The sequence below is a fragment of the Corvus brachyrhynchos genome, unplaced genomic scaffold, assembly GCF_000691975.1.
Source record: "Corvus brachyrhynchos isolate BGI_N302 unplaced genomic scaffold, ASM69197v1 scaffold305, whole genome shotgun sequence".
Lineage (NCBI taxonomy): Eukaryota > Metazoa > Chordata > Aves > Passeriformes > Corvidae > Corvus > Corvus brachyrhynchos.
Window position 1 is genome coordinate 1105108 of NW_008239284.1, and position 20286 is coordinate 1125393.

The 20286-nt window shown below is 50.4% G+C and overlaps 1 protein-coding gene across 16 annotated transcripts in view; it reads left to right on the forward strand.

Annotated features, from left to right (window-relative positions):
- EHMT1 (euchromatic histone lysine methyltransferase 1) overlaps positions 1-20286 on the forward strand; it is a 110831-nt gene that overhangs the window by 30809 nt on the left and 59736 nt on the right. For 6 of the 16 annotated variants that reach the window (XM_017740305.1, XM_017740302.1, XM_017740295.1 and 3 more), the window contains exon 2: positions 17022-17109. In XM_017740305.1, the coding sequence (XP_017595794.1) occupies positions 17064-17109 (46 nt within the window). In that variant the 5' untranslated portion in view covers positions 17022-17063. Of the gene's footprint in view, positions 1-1560; positions 1661-7380; positions 7701-11152; positions 11325-11908; positions 12539-13343; positions 13367-14142; positions 14181-17021; positions 17110-20286 lie in introns of those variants that run through there. The other 10 variants (XM_017740300.1, XM_008638319.2, XM_017740298.1 and 7 more) reach the window with 10 other exon arrangements.

Sequence of the window (20286 nt, forward strand, 5' to 3'; positions counted from 1 at the left end):
GCAGGAAGAGAGGTCTGAGGGGAGCTCAGCACGCTGAATTAGTGTGGTTTATCCTGGGTCACTTTACCAAATGTTTTGTGCTCTAAAAATATTTCAGTAAAAAGCAGCTCGCCAGCGCTTGGCGTGCCAGGCTGCCTGGCGCTCCCGAGGCGGACACGGTCCCAAAGAATTCGCTAAAAAGCTGTGGCTTGGTGTTGAGGACTGGGCTGTATTTATCAGGGAAGGGATGAGGGAACAACGTCATGAGTTGTTTGCGTAGTGCGTCTGGCACAGATGTGCTGGGGCCTGATGAAAATCTTGGCTTGAACTTGGCTTGTGGCATTGTACAGAACGGCTGTAGTGCTGTTGTGATTCCCTTGGAAGTTCTGTTCAGGAAAAAAGCTGGTTTGGTGTTCAGCTGCCACCCTGGTGTTTCCTGAAATGCTGCGTTGATAAAGTAAATCGTTTTATTTTTGAATTTTCCTCAAACTCCAGCTCTGGGGAGACACTGCTCGTGTGCCACAGGAAGCGAACATCGCTCGGCAGAGCACATACAATTCACGGATTTCAACATCCAGAGTTGGTTTTGGCCTGGGCCCAACATGAGGAACAGGATATATATGTTCCAACTTTGTTGGGATTGAATAACCACTTTTTGCCCTGGCAAAGCTTTATTTTGCACCAACTGTCTTTGCTTTCTGGAGCAGTTCAGTGAGCTGGAAGGGATCTGTAGGAGACATGCAAAGGATATGTGGGGAAATACAAGTTTTTAAGGAATAGTCAAGCTCCATGTGCAGATCACTCAGAGTATGCAGGGCTGCATTCCCCAGGTGTGCTCCAACATTGTGTGTCTTTCATATTTTGTTGTTTGAAAACCTGGGAAGGATTTAAAAAAAAAAAATCCTCTATTAGTTCTTCCTTGAAACAGTCCTACTGCATCGAGGGGACAAGGCAATGATGGAGGAATTTCAGGGCTGATGAGTGAAAAACAAACCTCTCTTAAAATTCAGGTCCTTAGGAAAGCATAGCATGAAATGTGTTACACTGCACTCTCTTTCCTCCTCTTTCATCCTGCTGTTTAACTTTGTTGCAAATGGAGTTAAAATAACCTTCAAGGAGCTTAGGGTAGACTGGGGTAGGTTTAGCTTTAAGATGGCTGGGAAGCACTATTTGCATTGCCAGCTAAAAGCCTTGCTTGAAGCCTGTTGGGGGAAAAAATAATATTAATGGCATTTCATGAAAACATTGTAATTTGTGGAAGGCCCAGAGTGACAAATTGGCTGGTTTGAGTGTCACTGGGAAATGCTCCTCTTGCACAAGGCTTGCCTGAGACAGGATTTTCCTTGCTTTTGTTCTAAAACGAGATGCTTGCTGCCTAAAAATGCCTGCGATCCCTGCAGTGAGAGCTTCACCTCCTTGACAAGAGGATGGGAAGAGGAAGGTTGGCTGGATCGGGATGAATCCTGCACCTTTTTTTTTTTTTTCCCCCTTTTTTTTTTTTTTTTTGCTAATGACACTTCCTTATGCTTACATTTCATTAAAGCTCTGAAATGGCTGAAGATCAGCCCGTACTGAGCATGCTCCGGGGTGGAGGCTGCACCCATGGAGTGAGATGGATTTGTGGCTGGAGGAGGGATAGGCCTGGAGTCAGGACCTGGAGGGACCCGCAGCCGGGATGGAGGTAGGGCAAATCCATCGGTTCCTTGCCGTGCCCCTGGGCTGGGGGAGCCAGGAGACCGGATGGAGTGAAAACTGTTGGAATTGATTCAAAAGCAGCGTAGTTAAACCACTGACACGAGATGGCTTCAAACGCTTCCTGCGGATCCGCGGGGAGGGGTTTGGAATACTGACCTTTGCTGGCTGGCGGGCCTGCGTGAGGAAGGGACCTGTGTAATGTCAGGGTGGTGACATGAGGTGACAGCAGGCAGGGGCTGCAGCCAGGGCTGAGCCTTCATATTGGCAGGCACGTGATTGTGTCTCATCGTGGGCTCGGGCGCTAATTATTATTAATGGGGAGCCTCACAGGGCTCAGACCTGCTCTGAGCAGTTTAAACCCAGATCCGTCTGGGATTGTGGGAGGGTGAAAGAATGTTAAGCTCAAACTCCCCTCTTTCAGACTTATTTTGCATTCCAGTGATGGCAAAGAAACCTTGCCACATCAGGTCCTCCAAACTGGCATGGAGAGGAGGGAATATGCACGTTTATTCCTTTGGCTGAGGGATTTTTCTGTGCTTCTTGCAGGGGTTTAATGTGTTGGTGAGTGGGTTTGGGGGAAGGCAGTGCGAGTTGTGCTCGGTTGGGCTCTTGGATTTCACCCGTAGTTGCCAGCTTTTTACAAGGAATGTGTAAGCACCAGCAGGTATGTGCTGCACGAGCCGATTGACTCCAGTTGTTGTACAAGCACGCTGCGTGGTGAGGTGCCAATAAAACATTTACATTGGCTCTGGATGTTTGTGTTAGCGAGGTGTAGGGGAGCTCTGGGTTGGTGTGGAGTTGGTGTGGAGTCAGCTCCCTCTGACCTGTCCCCTCACACATGGGAGGTGTGACACAGGGGGCCCACCCGGCATTCCGGCCTGGCTGTAGAGACAGGTAAGGCAAGGGGTTTGCTCTGTCAGGGCACTGTGAATCCTTGGGTGGTACAGAGTTATGTGTTTGACTTTCTGAACAGAAATCTCTGTGATCATGGGCTGTCTGTGTGCTGTAAGGTAGATCAGCTCTTCCTTCAGGGCAACTCTGGCCACTTTCCACAGCATGGTTCAGGGGGTGACTGGCAAAGATTTGATTTTATTGCTGTGTCCCTGGTGATGGGCATTCTGCATGATGAGTCTCTTCATTACCTAAAGCTACTTGCCTGTTTATTGCCTGGTTCCATCTTTCTTGTGAACCCAACTCTTCCTCGGTGCTTTCTGGGCCTGTTTTGCTACCTCAGCCCTGTGCTGAGCTGGTGAGCAGCTTGCTTACTGAGCTGGCTTTTATGTTCCCTGCATAAAATCCTGCTGGAGCCCAGCTTGCTGGCCAGGCAGAACTTCTCCTACTCTTTAATGGTCACTGGCTTGTTTATGGCTGGATGAATGCACAAAGAGAAGCGTTTCTGTAAAACAAACAGCTTTGTGATTGTACAGAGAGAGGGAAAAGGGGCTGATTTTCTTTGGCTCAGATGGGGGCTGCCTTTATGGCTTTGCAGAATTCACCCTGGTGGCTTTTCCTCCTTGTGTGACTCTGGCAGTGGAGGTGATCTCAGCCCCAAGTTTTCATGTAGGGTCTGGTTCCCTTGATGAGGAAATTGGACTTAATCAGTTTCAGCTGCTGGAAGCCCACTGGTGTGCTAATTCCTATTGTGCTGTGGGAAGGTGTAAGGTAGCCTTAAAGACCCACTGCCACCTTATGGCAGTTGCTGAGAAGCAGCGTCTGTGGAGCCAATTCCGTACACACATCATGCTCGCTCTATTTCTCCGCTCCTCTTAACCAGGGATATTTGCATGGAGGCAGGAGCTTTGTTTTTACAGAGTTCATCTGCTCCTTCTGTTCCTTGCAGAAATTTGATAAAGTCAGCAGGATCGCTGGGAGAGCCGTCAACGGGCACTGTTCCATAGGAGCTCACGATGTGGGGAGAGACACAAAGGCTTCGTGGAGCACTGATTCTCCTCCAGTGAAGAACTTGCTTATTTTCATGTCAGTGCCTTAATCCTTAAAAAAAATAGGTGTGAGGTCAAAGAACAGGGCCACACTGAACACGTGAGGCTCGTTGGCAGGATCTCCAGCGCTTGTTGCAGCAGGAGGAGGATGGAATGTGCACAGCCATTTTCCCAGCCTGCTGCTGGCAGGGCACTGCAGGATGGCTTTGCACTGACAAATGGGGCCACTGTCCCCAAATAAACCAATAAAACATTTGTCTGTGGAGCAGTGAGTGTGCTGGAAGCACAAACTTGCTCGCTGTGCTGGGGGTAGCATGCTGGATTTAGGACCCTTCTGCAGCAAGGCTGTGTTTGTACTGTAGGAGCTCTTGCTATGCCATAGCTGAATGCAGGGGAGAAATGGTGGATTTAGAGTTCCAAAATAGAAGGAGCTGTGGTTACTGTAAGTTAAAGCTGAAGGAATTTATAATTGGGAACTGTTAGGAATACAGTATGTTCTAAATTACAGCTGTCTGGCCAATATGCTGCTAAATAAAGTTCTAGGATTGCCCTGTAAATGAAATATTCAACACATATTCTTATCAAAACATAGCAACATCTCCCAGAGAGCTCACATCTCAATTGCTGTCCAAGAGGATCTTTTTTCTTTTCCTTTTTTTTTCCTTTTTAGTGTGTATGATGTACTCAATGCAACGTCCCGGAGAACATTTCTTGTTTCCTATTAAGTAAAAACAGTTTTCAGCTCTGCTGGGGAAAAGGGGGGAAGGAAGGGAGATTGCTTGGAAGCTTTGGGGGGAAAAAAACCAGGTTTTGAAAGGCAGGGAAAGCTGTGATTCCAACAGATGCATTAATGACTGCCTGTTCTTCCAAAGCTGTTACCTGAGCCTGGAGGTGCACATTGGAGGATACTGGGGAATACCCAGTGTGCCCTGGGACATTCTGATTAAGAAATGTTGGATATCATGGTTGAAGAGCGAAAGGAACATTTGAATAGCTTGTGGTGGAGCTGGAGAATGGTTTATAGCAGTGCAGAAACAATCGGGATTCCTGCAGAAATGCTCATCTCATACCCAAAGTCCCTTCAGCTTGTTGTGCTTTTGGGATTGCTTCCGAGGAGGCTGAAAGGGAGCATCAGATTTGATCAGCTGGAGGGTCTGCAAGAAGAGGAGCCTGATGGAAAAAAGGAAGTAAGGAAAACCCTCTGTATTTTGCAGAGCTAAATATTGTTCTTCCTATAAAAAGAAAAACCTCCCTTTGCCTCCCACTTTGGCTTCCCCTGCAAGGGAGCTGTGAAAATGCTGGACTTAATGGTGTCATTAAGCAAGAGCCCTGAGGAACCCGGTGTCCTTTGTGAAGGGAGGTGTTTGTGCTGCTCCCTTCCTCCTGAAAATGTGGAATTTCTGAAAGGGATGTTCGAGCCTTCCATCAGAGAAGGGAGGCCAGAGAGACGTGGAGTGAAAATACCCTGTAATCTGTGGGCCCTGTGAGGAATGTTTGGAAAGGGGGGTGTCAGGCATGGTGGGAAGGCTGCTGGAGAGCACTTGGGTTAAATAAAGGGCACAGCTTCTCGGGGCACGGGCCTGTTCTCATCCTCCATCAGCAGCAAAACCTCTTCCACAGCCAGCCTGGAGATGGGTCTGTGACTGCTGGTGTGCAGCACCTGACCCCTGCCAAGGAGGGACAAGGGGGTCCCAGGCAGGAGGCACCTCTCCCACAGCCAATGGCTGTGCCCTGGGAGCTTCTTGCTCCTTTTGGATGACATAAATGTCAGGTTTCACTGACTGACACCCAGGCATTCCCTGTGGCAGAGATGCTGCTACAACGCCGATCGATTGCTTTACTCAAGTTGGTTGTTGAAGCATCTGCAGTGCCCTGACGAGCTCTGCTTTTTCCTTTTTGTTTCTAAACAGTGTTTAGTGCTTTCAAGGATGGCCATGAGATGTGAAAAGCGTCTCTGGTAGCATCTGCTCTCAGTGTATATTTAACCTCAGCAGTGAAAACATGTCTGGTGTGGAGATGCAGTGGGGAGGCTGCGGCTGTGCTGCCGGTCTCGGAAAGGGAATGTTGACTGTGGTGGATCATTGACACTGCCTTTGTTAATATCTTCGTTTCTATTTCTGGGTTTTTAATGAAAGCTTGGTAATTTCATGCTGCAAGGAAGGGCAGCACGTCAACTGTTTTAAAACCATCTTTGGTTTGAAGTACAGTAATCTTTCGATGCGGTGGATAATGCAACTTCTCTCTGAATAGCCAGGGTTTGTTGCTTTTGTTTGGGGATTTTTGAATTTGTCTTTAAATGAGTTACCTCTACACCTCTCAGCGGCTGAGAGAAAGGCCAGGAAAATCTCATTTTGTGTATATTAAAACTTAAGATTCACATCAAACAAAAACCCAGTGGGTGAAGGAGTGATCCTTTCTTTATACTGTCACCTCAAATACTCCTTGCCTATGAATTTCAATCATCTCGATTTAGCCTTGTGTGTTTTAACTGTTTAGTAGTGAAACTTCTCCAGAGTGTGGAGAGGAAAACAACATCCTCATGGCCGAGGGAGATCTGTAGCAGCTCTTTGCTGCTTTCATTATTGCAGCTCTGCAAATGTGCCTGGCCACGGTGGTGAAAGAGCTGCTGGGACTGGAGGAAACGTGGCTTGTGGATGTTTCCAGCCTGGCAGAGCTGGCCATGGCTTTGTGCTGTGCTGAGGCCTGGACTCGTCTGGTGCTGGGGCAGGGCAGACACCATCCCCGGGCTCCTCCAAACCTCCCTATGGATTTGGATGGCTTCTCCCTCCCTACAGTGCAGGCTGCTCCCTGCCCTCCCCAGCTCACTGTCACACGTTACACTCCACTCGTCTTCACTTTAGTTTCTGCTCTTAAAGAGAACTCTGTCTCTTAAGGAGGACGCTCTCCTGTGCTCTCCTCTTTTGGAAAGCTGTTTTTCCTTTGGCCAGGAGCATGCGGGTGGTGCCACGGGGCCATGTCGGAGTTTCCTTTTCCTTCTGGCCTCTTCCCTGAGGTTGCCGGCCGCCCTCCCCCTGCTCGGGGGGAGGTTCTCCAGCCTGACACCCGGCTCCAGCAGCCTCCTGCTCCTGCCTTCGATAAATGCCAGTCTTCCTTGAATCCCTTCCAGCCGAGCTCTGCTTACAGATGTTCCTGCGAGCTGCTCTGGCAGTTTTACTGGGAGCCTGAGCAGATATGAAGGTTGCCAAGAGTTTATGCTTAATGGTGAAGTGGAACAGAGTCAAACTACTTTTATTTTGAAGTTAAAATTTCTTCTGTTATCTTGCTGGCTGGGCCAGCAGTATCGTAGGGTTTGACATAGGTTGATCTTAGAGCTCCTGCACTTTGAAGTGAACTATCCCTTCATTAGGGTGAGGATGAGGATGGATCCATGAAGATGTCCCTTCATTCCATTCCCCCCCCGCTTTTCCATGACTGTGTTTGTGATACCCTTTTAAAGTCAGTTGTACCAGGTCAGGTTATTAATCCCCAAAGTGAAAATGATCTCCCTTTCAGATCAGCAGTTCGGATCTCGAAGACACTGTCTTGGACACTGCTCACTGCATCAGTTTAACCCATGTGCCTTCATCCCAGCTCTCAGAGGTCAGGGGCTTTGTTAAGCACAACAAAATCAGCCCGGGGACATCCCCAAGCCACTCACATCCCTCCGTGTCCCTCCTGCCTCTCCTTTTCCCACGGGCAAGTGCTACTCTTGAAGGCCACAGGACAGCACTCTGGTTTAAAAAGCTTTCTCTTTTTTTCAGGCAAGTGATCAGTTTTGAGGCCTGGCGCCCTGTCAGAAAGTTGACAGATGATCTGCATTACCGGTGCGTCCCCGGGATGCCCGGGATAATCGCGCTCCAATGGACGCCCTGGAGCCGGCAGGTTCTCTGTGAAATGGCTGCAGTGGAGGGAGCAGTGAAATGGGCTCTTCTGGGCATGCTCACTCTGTAGAGGGAGCTTTATCACATGAGCAGAAACTGAATCACTGCTCATGAGGATCTGGAATATGCAACTCTTGGAGTCTTCACCAGAAGAAGACAACAGCTGCCCGCAGGTACCGCAGGGTCCGTCCACCTCCCGTGCCTGGTGAGGCCCTGGCAGGGCAGGCTGTGTCCTGCCGGGCAAGGAGAAGCCTTGGAGAGGAGGAGCAGAGGCCGGGGAAGCATGGCCGGGGTTATTTGTTCATTTGTTTGGATATTCCTGCGCTCGGCTGCCCCGTGTGCGGGAGGGCAGGCGGGCTGGGATGCTCCATCCTGCTGGGATGGCTGTTCCAGGGGCTGTGCCGTGGGCTCCGAGGGGCCTCAGCACCCGGCATCGCTCCGGGAAACCTCGGGCTTTGTTCCTTCGTGCCTTTCGTTTGTCTCCTGGGGTGGGGAGGCTTGCTTGGGGTTGGTGTGGTTTTGGGCTTTTTTTGGGTATTTTTAGGGTTTGTTTGTGCTTTTAAAGTGTGAAGTTTCTGGAAAATTCTCCAAGGAGCCCTCCCTGCTTGTAGCTCTTAGAAGAAAAAGGAGCAAAGCTTTGGGTGTCCGAGGTGCTCGAAGACTGATCTTCTGAAGGGGAGGAGAGGGCCTGTGGCCACATGGCACCTCCTCACTGGGTCTCTTGACAGCCTCTGCCTATGGCTCACTTGGGTGGAGGCCAGAGCCAACAAAATTTTACCAGGAAGAAACAATCCTTTTTATTTTCGGGTGACTTCCTCCCCTCTCTTCTTCTTTTTTTTTTTTTTTTTTTTTCCCCTTTTCTTCATAGTAGCAATCCAAGGAAACAGCTGATTAAAAGGAAACATCCCCGGTTGATTTCATGGCAGGAGGTCCATGTCTGCAACATATTTTAAAATCCAGCCCCCTGGTTTTGCCCTTGGGAAATTTTTTTTTTTTTTTTTTTTGCCCTGTGATTTGTGTTAGTGCAAGAACTCTGTTGGCTGCCACAGACCTTGGTGAGATTTGGGATGGACACAGAAGGTCCCAGGGCCGTGGAAGGCACGGACACCCCTGCAAAACACTGGCCTGAGCTTGCTGTGCTCCAGGGAGACCCTCAAAGCTGCAGTGCAGACACAATATTGAATTTTCAAGCAAGGAGCAAGATGTGAAGATGGCATTTAAAAGATTAGGAAGCTTACACAGGACAGTCTGTGATACCTGATCTAAATATCTATCGTGTCTCCACTGAACTATAAATGTGCTCATTGTTCATCATCCAGAAGAAAAGGAAAAGGCATCAGAAGTCACGAGGAGAGAGATGAGATTTCTCTTTAACAGTGAAGAGCTGAGGCCTTGACCTGCTGCCTGAGCAGCTCCACCCAGGGAGAAAATGGGTTTTAGGCTTGATGAAGGCTGAGGAGACAGCCAAAAACCCGCTGAGGTGTGTGAGGTGTGCTCCTGTGTGGTGGTGACCACAGTGACACCTGTGTGGCACCGGCTGAAAGCACCCAACGCTCCGTCCCTGCCGGCTGGGGCCCTTTGGAAGCGTCTGCAGGGACGCAGAAAAGCCTGACCTACTTTGGAGGGAAGAGAGCAGCCGAGGTCTGGGCTTGGCACTGCTTCTCAGCAAGGGTTAAGAGCCCAAAGTGGGGCCTTTGGGTCTTGGTTTTGTTCCGTTTCATGTATTTAACTGACTGTGCAGTGCCAGCATGAGCTCTTGCCCTTGTCCCAGAACATGTTTGGGTAGAACTGGCTCTGTCGCGGACCATACACCTGTCCCTCAGCCTCTGTGGGACCAGCCCTGGGCAGGGGGCAGAGGCAGCTCCATGGTCTGGCTCCCCTGAGCTCTCCCATGTGGTGCCATCTCCTAAGGAAAGAGGATTGTGTGCACCTCATGCAATGGCAGCGAGTTGTTTTATTCAGGTAAACAAGGAGTTTTAAGGAGCTTCACTCTCCTGGCCAGCTGGTTTGGGGGAGGGCTGGCTTTATTTCTTCTGGTCCCCTTTGTTTTCCTTTTTCTTCTTTTTCCCCAAGTTTTTTCTTTCCTGGAGCTGAGAGTGGTCGAGGAATGGCCGCAGCAGGAGAGTGACCGTGTGTTGGGGTCAGCCCAAAGGCTTGGGGCACTGATGGCGTGTGCTCCCTGCTTGCAAGCCTTGGAGGACCATATGTTCCTGCAGTGACATGGAATGTCAGTGATTTGGAAACGAATCCCTGAGTTTATAATCCTTAACTCCCATTTTCAGCCAGTTATTTTCTCTGACTCCTCTGAATTCAGAGTTTTGACACCAGCCCCTCTTTGCAGACCCTTGTGGCCCCTCGTGTTTCCAGTGGGATTTGTCCCTCTTGTGCCCGTGTGAGCTCCTTGGTCCCTCGGGTGGAGGATACGTGTCTGGCTTTGCTGTAGGGTGGTGTTGGTCCTGGAGGGGGGCAGCGTGCCAGGATTTACAGTAGTCAGGAAAGGAGCAGGAGCGAAGCTCTCAAACTGTACGAGCTAATTGGAAAGTATCCATTAAAAAAAAAAAAAAGAAAAGGAAAATATAGAAGGGGAGAAAATGTTGAGCAATCTTTTAAAAAATATCCTGGACTCCAACACAACAGCTTGCATCCCCCAAACCAGGTGATTTATTTATGTTTTTCCTTCAGTCCCCATCAGGAGGGGGAAGGACGTGGAGAAGGGTTGAGGCAGTGGGGGTTAAGAAGGTCTGACGTGCAAGTGTCCTCCCTGCAATGCTGCCATACTGTGCCCAAGCAGCACAGTGCCTCTTGCAAAGGAAGCTTTTCACAACTTGTCCTTGTTCCAAGGATGAGGAAACCTCCAGCTCTTCTGGCATTTTCTCTCTGTCGTAAGTCAGAGCTGCTTTCACCTGTGAAGTATGATCAGCACAGACGGGGAGAGGGCTGGAACGGAGTGGGGCTCTGAGCAACCTTGCAAGGCTTTTCATGGAGTTCTTGGTGTTAAATGAGGAACATTTCCCCTCCTCCTCTCCTCGTTTTCCTGTGTGCCTGCAAAAATACTCTGGTTTGCATTTAAAGGAGAAAACTGTATGTGCTGGGACTAAGCCAACTTGTTTATTTAAGGGAAATACCATATTTCCAACCCCTTCTCTCACAGAGGAAGGCTCAGCAGAGGATGGCAGACTGGGCTGGGGATTACATTTTTAGGTGACATCGAAGCACAGTTGTGATTCGAAGAAGCTAAAAATCATGGCTGGCATTCTGCATCGAGCCCTGCGAGTTCCTCCTCCCCACAGCCCCCACAGGGGTTAACCTCTCCCTCCAAAGCAGGTGGATTTTCACCTAAATCAAGGAGGAAAAAAAGGAGAAAAAAGAAACAAAACCCACCAGAATAAACAACAAACCCACCACCATCACCCCCCAGGCTTCTACTTGTCCAAGGTTTCGCAGTTTGCCTTCCCCCAAGGGGGTGTTTGTGGCGGGGGCCGGGGCGCTGGGCAGGGACACGGGCCCTGTGTCCCTGTCAAAAGATGGCAGGTCCGTGTGTCCGTAAACAATGCGGTTATGAAATGGCAGCGCGGCCGCGCTGAGCATGCTCGGGAGCTGCCTGTAGGGGGAGGCGAGCCAGAAAGATGATCTAATTCCGTGCAATTCTTGGGATTGAAGGAAAAGACCAGGCTCCACTCTTAATGACAGAGCAGAAAAACCAGGCCCCACGCCGGGGACGAAGCCCGTAGGCCATGGAGGAGAGGGTGTGAGGATCTCCCACCTCCAGGACTTCGGGTGCTGGGCAGCGCTGTGTCGCTTTCTCGCCCTCCAGCAGAGTAAGGCCTTGGTGAGGTTTTGCTGTAGTTATTAGAGGGACAGGCCCGAGGGTGCAAGTTTTATGATTATGATTATTTTCATTATTATTTGTCTTTTTTTTCCCCCCTTCTCTCCGTCCGCTTTCCCGGCTCGCAGGCACTGCTGTCTCGCTGCTTGGCCGCTCCACAGCCGGAGGTGACCCAGGTGGAGGTGGTGTGGGCAGCTCAGCCAGGTCCTTGTGGTCCCACAGGAACCCACGAGGGGCTTTCCCTCCTCTGCTGCCCCATGTGCCCTTTGGCTGGGCACTGTGGGGATGAGCAGGGGGACAGGGACCAGCTCTGCTGGCTGTGGTGCTTTTGGGTGGGAGGAAGAGGAGAGTGGAGGCTGAAGAGGTACCTGAGCCCCATTGATGGGGATGAGCTGCCTCCCAGCTCCCCTGCCCTGGACTGCTGGATTCTGCTTGCTCCAGGCTCCTCTTGGTGCTCTGGTTTTGTCCTGGCTCAGCCAGTTCCTGGGGACTGGGTGTTTCTGAAATGGCTGGTTTGCTTTTGCTAGAGATAGTGATGAATCTTGGTCTCCATTTTAGGGTTTTCTTCCCCCCCTCCCCTTCTGGGGGCTAGGAGAAGGCAGGCAGCAGCTGGACTCCTTGCTACCCTCAGCCCATGGAAGGAGGGGACGCCTTTGTCTGCTCTGGATTTACATTTGCCTGCACACACAAGTTGCACTGGCTTTAACTCTACTGGGATGCAGCTAGATGGGCCTGGAAGCAGTGAGGAAGTGTAAATCGATCTCCCCTTTCCAGGAGGGCACGGGCTCTGCAGACCCCCCTTGCCTGAAGCCTGCACGCCGTCGTGGAATGCCTTGCCTTGGGAGAAGTCACTTTAAGTCCTGTTGTGTTTCGTGCACGTGTCTCCGTGTTCCCAGCTGTTGCATGCAGGGACTTGCACCTCTTTCTGTGCTTCCCCCCTTCTGGGGAGTTGACGTGTGCGGCTGGAATAGGAGAGAGGACATGGGGGTTGAGAAGGAAATGTTTCTTTTCTATGGAGAAGAGTCTGGGTGAAAGGATTTCAGGAGACAAAAGCATGGCAAAGAATTTGATTTGGGAGCAAACTTCAGGCTGAGGGCAGTGCTTGTTGTGAGCTGCAGATAAAATTCCATGTTCACATGATTGCATGAGGCTTATAAGGAAGTGGCCTTAGCCTGAAAAAAAGGAGCTTTGAAACTGGTGACTGCTTTGTAGGCCAGGTATGCTGGTGGTTGTGTTTCTTTCCTTCTCCAGATCAAATGCTTCCGTTGTTTCTAATGACAGGCCCGTGGTCAGCGTCCCCACGAGCCTTGAGCCCAGGCCTTGCCCAAGCACAGTGGCGAGATCTGAAATGAGCAGCCTCCCCGTGCCTACAAAAGAAACACTCTCTTTCTACAAACATTCTCTTAATCATTACTTCCTATATAATTAACTACAAAATGTTTGTCTTCTCTTCAAGGCAAAGGTTATTATGAGCAGGCTGGTTTGGGTTGTGTTATTTTTATTTATTGTTTTTTTAGGAGAAGGAGGGAAAAAATGAGTGAATAAGAATCTGCTGCTGCTGGGGTTGCATCATTTGTTGAGAGATTTGCCTGTGCCTTGCTCCGGCGTTGCTGCAGCCCTCGTTTTCCTGGCTGGTGGGAGCTTTCCCTGGGGCTGTGTCCTGAGTGGGGTCTGGTGTCACCTCAGAGGGGTTGGTGACCAGCTGGAGGCTTCCAGGCAGGATCAGTGCTGGCCATCCCGCAGAGGTGTTGGTGCATCTGCTGCCCCGGATGGGAACGGGCCACTTTGAGGGGTCTCCTGCTCCCAGCCCTCTTCCAGATGGACCTGCTGTGTGTGCACGGCTCTGCTCACAGCAACGCTGCTGCCGAGCCTCAGGTTCCCAGACCGTTGATTTTTAAGACATAAAAAAAAAAAAAAAAGAAAAAAAAAAAAAAAAAGACCCTGGTGAAGGTAGACATCTTGGCACCTCAGCCTGCGCTCCTTCCCGGGCTGCCGGGAGAGCAGAGAGCTCGGGCTCATGATGTAACTCTGCTCCCTTGGGCTTGGTAAGCTGCAATATGTTGGAGTTTTGCTGTGCATGTGTTGTCTTTGCCTATAAAACCTGTTTGGACCTTTGCGAAGGGCACCCGGATGGCTGATGAAAATGCCATGGAGAGGAGGCTGTGAAAGCTCTTTCTGTGTTTCCCAGCTTTGTTCTTTTTCTTTTCTTTCTTTTCCCCTTTCTTTTTTTTTTTTCCCCCCTTGGTGGGCTTTTTTTGCTTTTTGGTTTTTGTTTGTTTTGTTTTAAAGGCACCACTGTAGTTTGTAGTCATCATCTGTTTGGAAATGCTGCAGAGCCTTTCCATGGCCGGTCTGACCTGTCTTCCATCCCCTCCAAAGACCTCATGGAGGAGAGGAAGCTTGTTTTCTTGTAAACAGAGGCAGAGAGGAAAAAACTAAACCAGCAGTAGCCCCTCTGCTTGGCTCCTCATGGCTCTTAAAGCCCTTTCAAAGACCCAATCAGTCTTTCTTCAGATGCACTAATTTTTTCTACCCTTTGAAACCTAAAAATTAAGGGTTGGGGGGGGGCAAGAACGCTTCGTGGCTGGTGGTGTGTGCTCTTTATGGAGGTTGTCCAGCCACGGATGGTTAATAATCAGTGTGGGGTGGGCGAGGGAATGGAGGCAGACGGCTGCGGGAAAGGGGGAAAGGAGGAAAAAAATAAATGGAGCGAGTGAGACTTTTATTGTGAAGCAGCGTGTGCTTGGCAGTTGGCTTTGTTGGGACTGCTGCAAGAGCAGACATTTCTCGGCGGGGGCGGGGAGGGTGGGTATAGGATTTCCCTGCCAATCGGGAGCGGACGGATGGGGCATGGGGAGGGTGAGCAGAAAGGGAAGTTTGCTCTGGATTTAAGGGAGGGGAGGGCAAAAAAACCCAACACACACACACACACATACACACAAAAGCTGGAGGTATTGACACTGGCGGTGAAGTTGGTGCTAAGTTGGCTGGGTGGAGCTGGGTGGGAATGAATGGTCCTGGGTGCCCCGTGGGTGCCCCTCGGTGCTGGGCGCATCTGCCGGGTGCTGATGGAGCAAGGACGGGAGAGCGCTGGCCTGGGGGGACGAGGCTTCGAGTGCTTCGCAGGGGTTTCCTGTAGCTTCCTTCTGATCAAAAAATGCTTCAAAATTCACAGTTGGCTTTTTATTTTGTTTTTTAATTATTATTTTATTTTCTACCTCGATGCCGAGTTTTTGTTGGGAAGTTGTAACGTTGTCACCTCTGATTTGTCTCTGAGATAGGAAGCAGGAGAGCCTGTGAGATGCCACCTCAGCCAGCCTTGCCTTGGCACCCAGCTTTTGTTCTCTTAAAGGACAAAAGTGGTGGTTTCTCGCTTGGAGTTGGGAATTCTGCTTTGAGAGCTGGGCAGGCAGCTCTGAGCTCCTGGTGACTGCAGTGAGGAGGGAGGGTGGTCAAGGTCTGATTGACTCCAGGGTTCCTGCAGTGGCTTTTCTTCATGGGCGAGCAGCAGCAACGCCTCTGTGGAAGGGAGAGTGTGGGCGATATGTGGAGTGAGGGTAGTGCTTAGAAAATGCAGAAAAGCTTAGGCTCAGATGGCTAAGAATGGCCTCTGGAAATCCTGGGGCTTCTTGTATGAGTCAGTGTAGTAGCAGGAATATCAAGACCTCTCCTTGTTGCAACAAAGGTTGGGAAAACAAACTGGTCCCTGTTAGACTGACTGAGGCTCTTTATTTGCTGCTGGTGCCTGTGGCGAGGGCCTGGGTGCCCCTGGCTGTGGTGGGAGCCAGGGGTGCCCTCGAGCACTCAGAGCTCTCTTTGCTCAAGTCTTGCAGCAGGATAGTCCATGAGAAAAACCGAGGTTACTCCCAGTTTACAAGAGGTCTGGCTAGAGGAGAGGTAGGGTTTACAAGCTCATGTTTGCAGCAAGGATATATATTACTGGCTCAGCAAAGAAATAAATAAAACAGCTGCTCAATGCTCAGACTTTGGGCTGTGTTTTATGATCATTTCTCAATGGAAACTGTTGGCCAGTGTCTGCTGAAGGTAGGTTCTGTGTCAGGCTGGGCTGAGCTGAGCTTTCTGATGCTCACAGCAGCTTTTTGGTCTGTGACTGGAGATCTGAAGGTGCTGTGCTTGGAACACAAGTTCCTGGTGCTGAGAGCACTGAGATGGGGCTGGGTTTGTGTCTGATTGTGCTCAGGGCAGGCTGGGGACAGGCAGGGACGGGCAGCCACCCACAGCCTCTGTCCTGTGCTGCAGGATCCATCCTTGAAGTGCTCTTAGCTCCAGGCCTGGCAGGTGGTGGAGGCTTTCCCAGGAATCTCTCTCCCTCCTTCCTTTAGCGTGTGTCTCCTTGCCATGGTGGCATTTGGGCGCAGGACAGGGCAGTCCCGCAGGGATTTGGGGCTGGATGAGCCCTGCGTGGGGCTGGGGGCTGCTCTGGCAGCACTGAGTTCACAAACCTGGCAGGAGGGCTGGTGACTGAAACAGCAGCACCAAAGCCCTGCTCCCCTGCCAGGCCTGGACAACCCCGCATGGGCATGGGCGAGCTGCTGTGGGAAGGTTTGGGAGCTGCCACGCCGGGCTCCGTTCGTGTCTCATCCCCCTCACTTGCTTGAAGGGAGGTGGGCAGGTTGTTTTTCTTTCTTTATCACCCAGTGTGCTTTAAACCTTGTGATTTGCATGGCTGCAGGCACCATCTGCTCCCCGTGCTGGCCTACAACAGTTGGCTTGACCTGGGCTTATTCTTGTGCCGGCGGCGCCAGCGGCGCACGCTGAACCCGGCACCGACCTCCAGCTCTGCAGGGCACTCCCCATCTCTGCCTCCACACCAGTTCTCTCCTTAAACACAGCTGTGGTGAAGACCCCTTCTAGTTTATTATTTTTGAAATACCGTTTTCCTTCTGGTTTATTTTGGTAGGTTTGGTTGGGTTTTTTTTGTTGTTGTTTGGTCTTGCTACTTCAAAATAGAAGGAGAAAGAGAAGGTACTAAGGCTGCAAACCTGAGCTAACAATGTGATGCCAGGCATGTGAAAGGCAGAGGAGATGAGCAGGTGTTCCCTTTTTACATAAAATTTTTTTTAAAAAAGGAGGAGAAAAGAGAAAAATTGCTTTCTATAGAATTAAAAATAGAGCTCATTAACTTTAATGAACATGGGTGTTATGAATGAGGAGTTAGCTGTAGCTGACTGATGGTTTGTGTTTTGGATGTTCATTTGAATGAGCTGCAAAAAAACCCAACCAAGCCACCAAAAGCACATGGGCTGGAAATGTTGATAAATGAGGTTGTAGTGAGAAGTCTGATAGATCTACCTCCCCCACCCAAAGCCTAGAAACTTTTGGGGGAGTCAGAGTCACCTTCTCGAGATGCCTTCCATGCAGATGGACTCAGCTGGATTCCCAGGCACGTTGTACTGGGAAAATCTGTCTGGCTGCATCCAACCCAGAGCTGGGAGGTGCCAGCCCTGGGCACAGCCCGCAGCCCCTGTGCTCCTTGGGCTGTCAGCCGGGGCCAGCCTTGCCGTGTTTTATCTGTGACCTGTGCCTTGGTGGCAGCTTCCTGGCAGCCTTATTTTGCAGAGGGAGGTTTGGCCGTGCTGTAAACAGGATGTGTCCATGATTGTCTCTTCTTTTGAATGCAACGCGTGTCTGAGCACTGAGCTCAACCCTGATATTGCTGTTTTTTCTGCCCCACCACAGCGAGCAGTGCTGAGTAAGGGAGAGCCAAGGAAAGACGGCTGCATGAAGACTGAGCTGCTGAAAGACATCACCAACAACAAAGAGGAAGGTGAGCACCTGCCCTGGTTTGAGAGTCAGAGCTGGCTCGTGAGGTGGGCACGTGATGGGGACATAAGTGGGGGCTTGGAGCTGTGCTCAGTCCCCCCAGCACCTCAGGTGTGCTTCCACAAACACAGGCTCCCTTCTCCTGTGTTTATTCTCAGCAGGGCTCTTCCACTGAGGATGCAGATTTGCTTTTCAGTCCATCCCTCACCACTCCCCTGAAGGAGATCTAATTTTCACTTCTGCTTTGCTGTGAAGTGCACAGGAGTTACTTTGAACTTCCTGTGTGTGACTGGTTTTAGCTGAACTCTGATTCCTTCCCATGCTGACCTTTTCCTCCCTCTAGGAATGTTGACTTTCTGTTTTGCTGTGGGTTTCTCTGTCACTGCAGAGCAACCCCAATGGCTGCAGGGTGGCTGGAGGGGTCAGGCACCCTACACCTTGTGGCTCCTGTGTGGGTTCTGCAGCTTTCACTGTGCAGGATGCAGCACAGGTTCATTTGACAAAGTCTTTTCCTGCAGGGTTGTCTGTGAGTTACATGCACACAAATCTAAGGGCTTAATAAATGTGTCAGTGGGATTAGGGAAAAAAACCCCACCACCCTTTATCTCTCCCCCAACTCCCTCCTTTCTTTCCATGGTTTTGTTATTCCTGGACTAGTTACTTCTCGTAGGTCTTCAGGGATTTGGTGTATTTTTGTTCTCCTTTCCATAATAGAGCATTAGGAAAGCACTGAACTGGCCCCATCGAAATCCCTGCTCTTATCTAGAAGCGAAATTTTGGACTTAACTCTGTTGTGTGTGAGTACAGCATTGCTTTTTCTTTCTTTTCTGTCCAGCATAATGTTTTGTCAAGCTGCTCTAGTTAGAAAGTAAAGCTCAGAGGAAGCAGAAATACTGAATGCTGTGTCAGGTGCTTGGATATTAACTGGGAGCACAGGAATCCTGCTGCCAGCAGTGGTGGCATAGGGACCTCTGGTCTGGGCAGAGCAGAGACAAAGTGTGAGGTGTCAGGAGGTGTCAGTGGGAGGTTGTGTTGCTCTGGGGGAGACTCACTTTGATCCCATGCCTTGCTTAGCTCAGGACTATAAAGCTTGTTTGTGTAGCTCTTGGCTGATCCTAAGGTGTCAAGAGTCTGTGGAGGTAAAAAACCCCAAAGGAGGGTGGGAAGAGACATTTCTGTGCCTCTTGGCTGATTTTGACTTGGAGCAAATGCTGTGTCAGAAGGAAGCTGGGAACCCTCCCTGTGCAGGAACAGCATCGAGACTTCACAAGGTGCTGAAATTCCAGCCACTCCAGTTCATTGTCCAGCTCTGTTCCCAGGGAAAGGAGGCTCCTAAATGTGAGCTGGGTGGTCTCCATTCTTCTGGAGCGTTCAGAATGGGTCCTCCCTCCCCAGGCACAGTATGTGTGTCACAGACCATGGTGTGTGTGGTGCAGTTCTGGGACGTTGTCCCTCCTGCCCTGGCTCCCCAGCTGGGATCCTTGGAGGATCATCACCACCAGAACGTCGGTTCACATCCCAAAAGCCTGTTAATGACAGTGTTTAGAGCCGGCACAGAATTCACATTTTTGACTGTTGCATGAACATGAAATCATTCCAGCAGACTTGCAGGATGGCATGGAATAGTTTCTTTGAGCCCAGTTTCCTGGCTCGGGGATGGAGCTGGGATGTGTAGAGGGAGAAGCACCCTGAAGTCTCAGCTTTCTCTCCTCAAGTTTTCTTGAACAGTCATTTCCCTTTGGTAGGAGGATGGTACTGTTTAATATCTTTGTCAGTGGCACAGACTGGTTTCGTTTGGGCTGCTGAGGGTGTGTTTGATGGCAGCCATGGCCTGCAATGTGTGACTGAACCTGCTCTGGATTGTGTTCCCTTTGGGAAAACCCCCTTGGCAGGTAGCCTGTCAATATTAAACCTGGCATCTAAACTTCCAGAGGCTTGAAGCTGCAGATCCAGAGGCTGACTAAAGGTGCTGTTTGGGCTACAGGCTGAGTGTGAATTGCTGTGTTTTCCCCTTTTCACTCCCCCCTGACTCAGAAAGGTGCTGATGCTGAGGGGGCAGGTCATTCCCCATTGGAATTGTGCCTCTGAATGGCCTTGCACCAGTTACACCTCTGTACAAACTTCAGCTTTCCCTGAATCCAAGATGAGACAGGAAATTCAGGTAGCTTGAAGCCTTGGCCGATATTTAGGGGTCTGACCCCAAGCAAGGCCTGTCAGCTGCAGTGGTGCCTGTGAGCACTGCCTGGCTCCAGCTCTGGTGAACATCATCGTGTTGGAGATCTCCATGAGGATCTCCTGTTGCAGGGAGGGCTCCTGCTCTGGTTTCATAGAATCCCAGACTGGTTTGGGTTGGAAGAGACCTTAAAGCTCATCTCATTCCACTTCCTGCCATGGGCAGGGACACCTTCCATAGACCAGGGTGCTCCAAGCCCCATCCGGCCCGGCCCTTGTTAATGTGCTGGTTTGAGGTGGTCCTCAGCCTGTCAGCCTTCATTTGGGACATCTCAGCAGCTGGGGATGGGTTGTTGTGTTTGGGATGGGGTGGGTGCTCTCGGGAAGCATCCTGAGGGTGGGAGGCCCTTGGGTGGGCAGTTGTGGTGCTCTGCTCTCTGTTCCTCGAGAGGGAGGTGTTGCAGAAATGCCCTGTGGTTCCCACCGGGGCTGTCCTCTTCTGCCTCCATCCTGATAAAGACAAATAATTGAACTCTAAATGTAGCAAATTTGTAGGAATAAGCTCTTTGCATGTTCCAGCGCTTTCATTTCCAGTTCTGGGGGTGAGTCCCAGCTTGTGGAAGTTGCTCACTAGGCTCAGTGTCGCTGTCTGTGTAAAATTGCTCAACACAGATAGAAAAAAGCTGTGGATGAGGCTGTTTTGTTGTCGGTGGGAAATGTTCCAGTTCAGTTTTACGTGTGGGTGTGAGCTTAGGTCCGTATTTCCCTTTGACAGGGTGGGGAAGGGGGCAGGGAGATGGGAGATGAGTGGAAAAAAGCTTTTATTAGGCCATATTGTCTTTAGTCTGACTCAGAGAGAAACTATTAAAAAGTGGTTTCTTTGCAAGAATCGCAAGTGAATTCAGCTCTCCTCATGTGCTTCACTCCCAGCTCTGCGTCTCCCTTGACCTTTCAAGGCAAACCACTCCTTTTGTGATTCCCCAAGCCCAGGGATGGAAAGTTCCAGTAA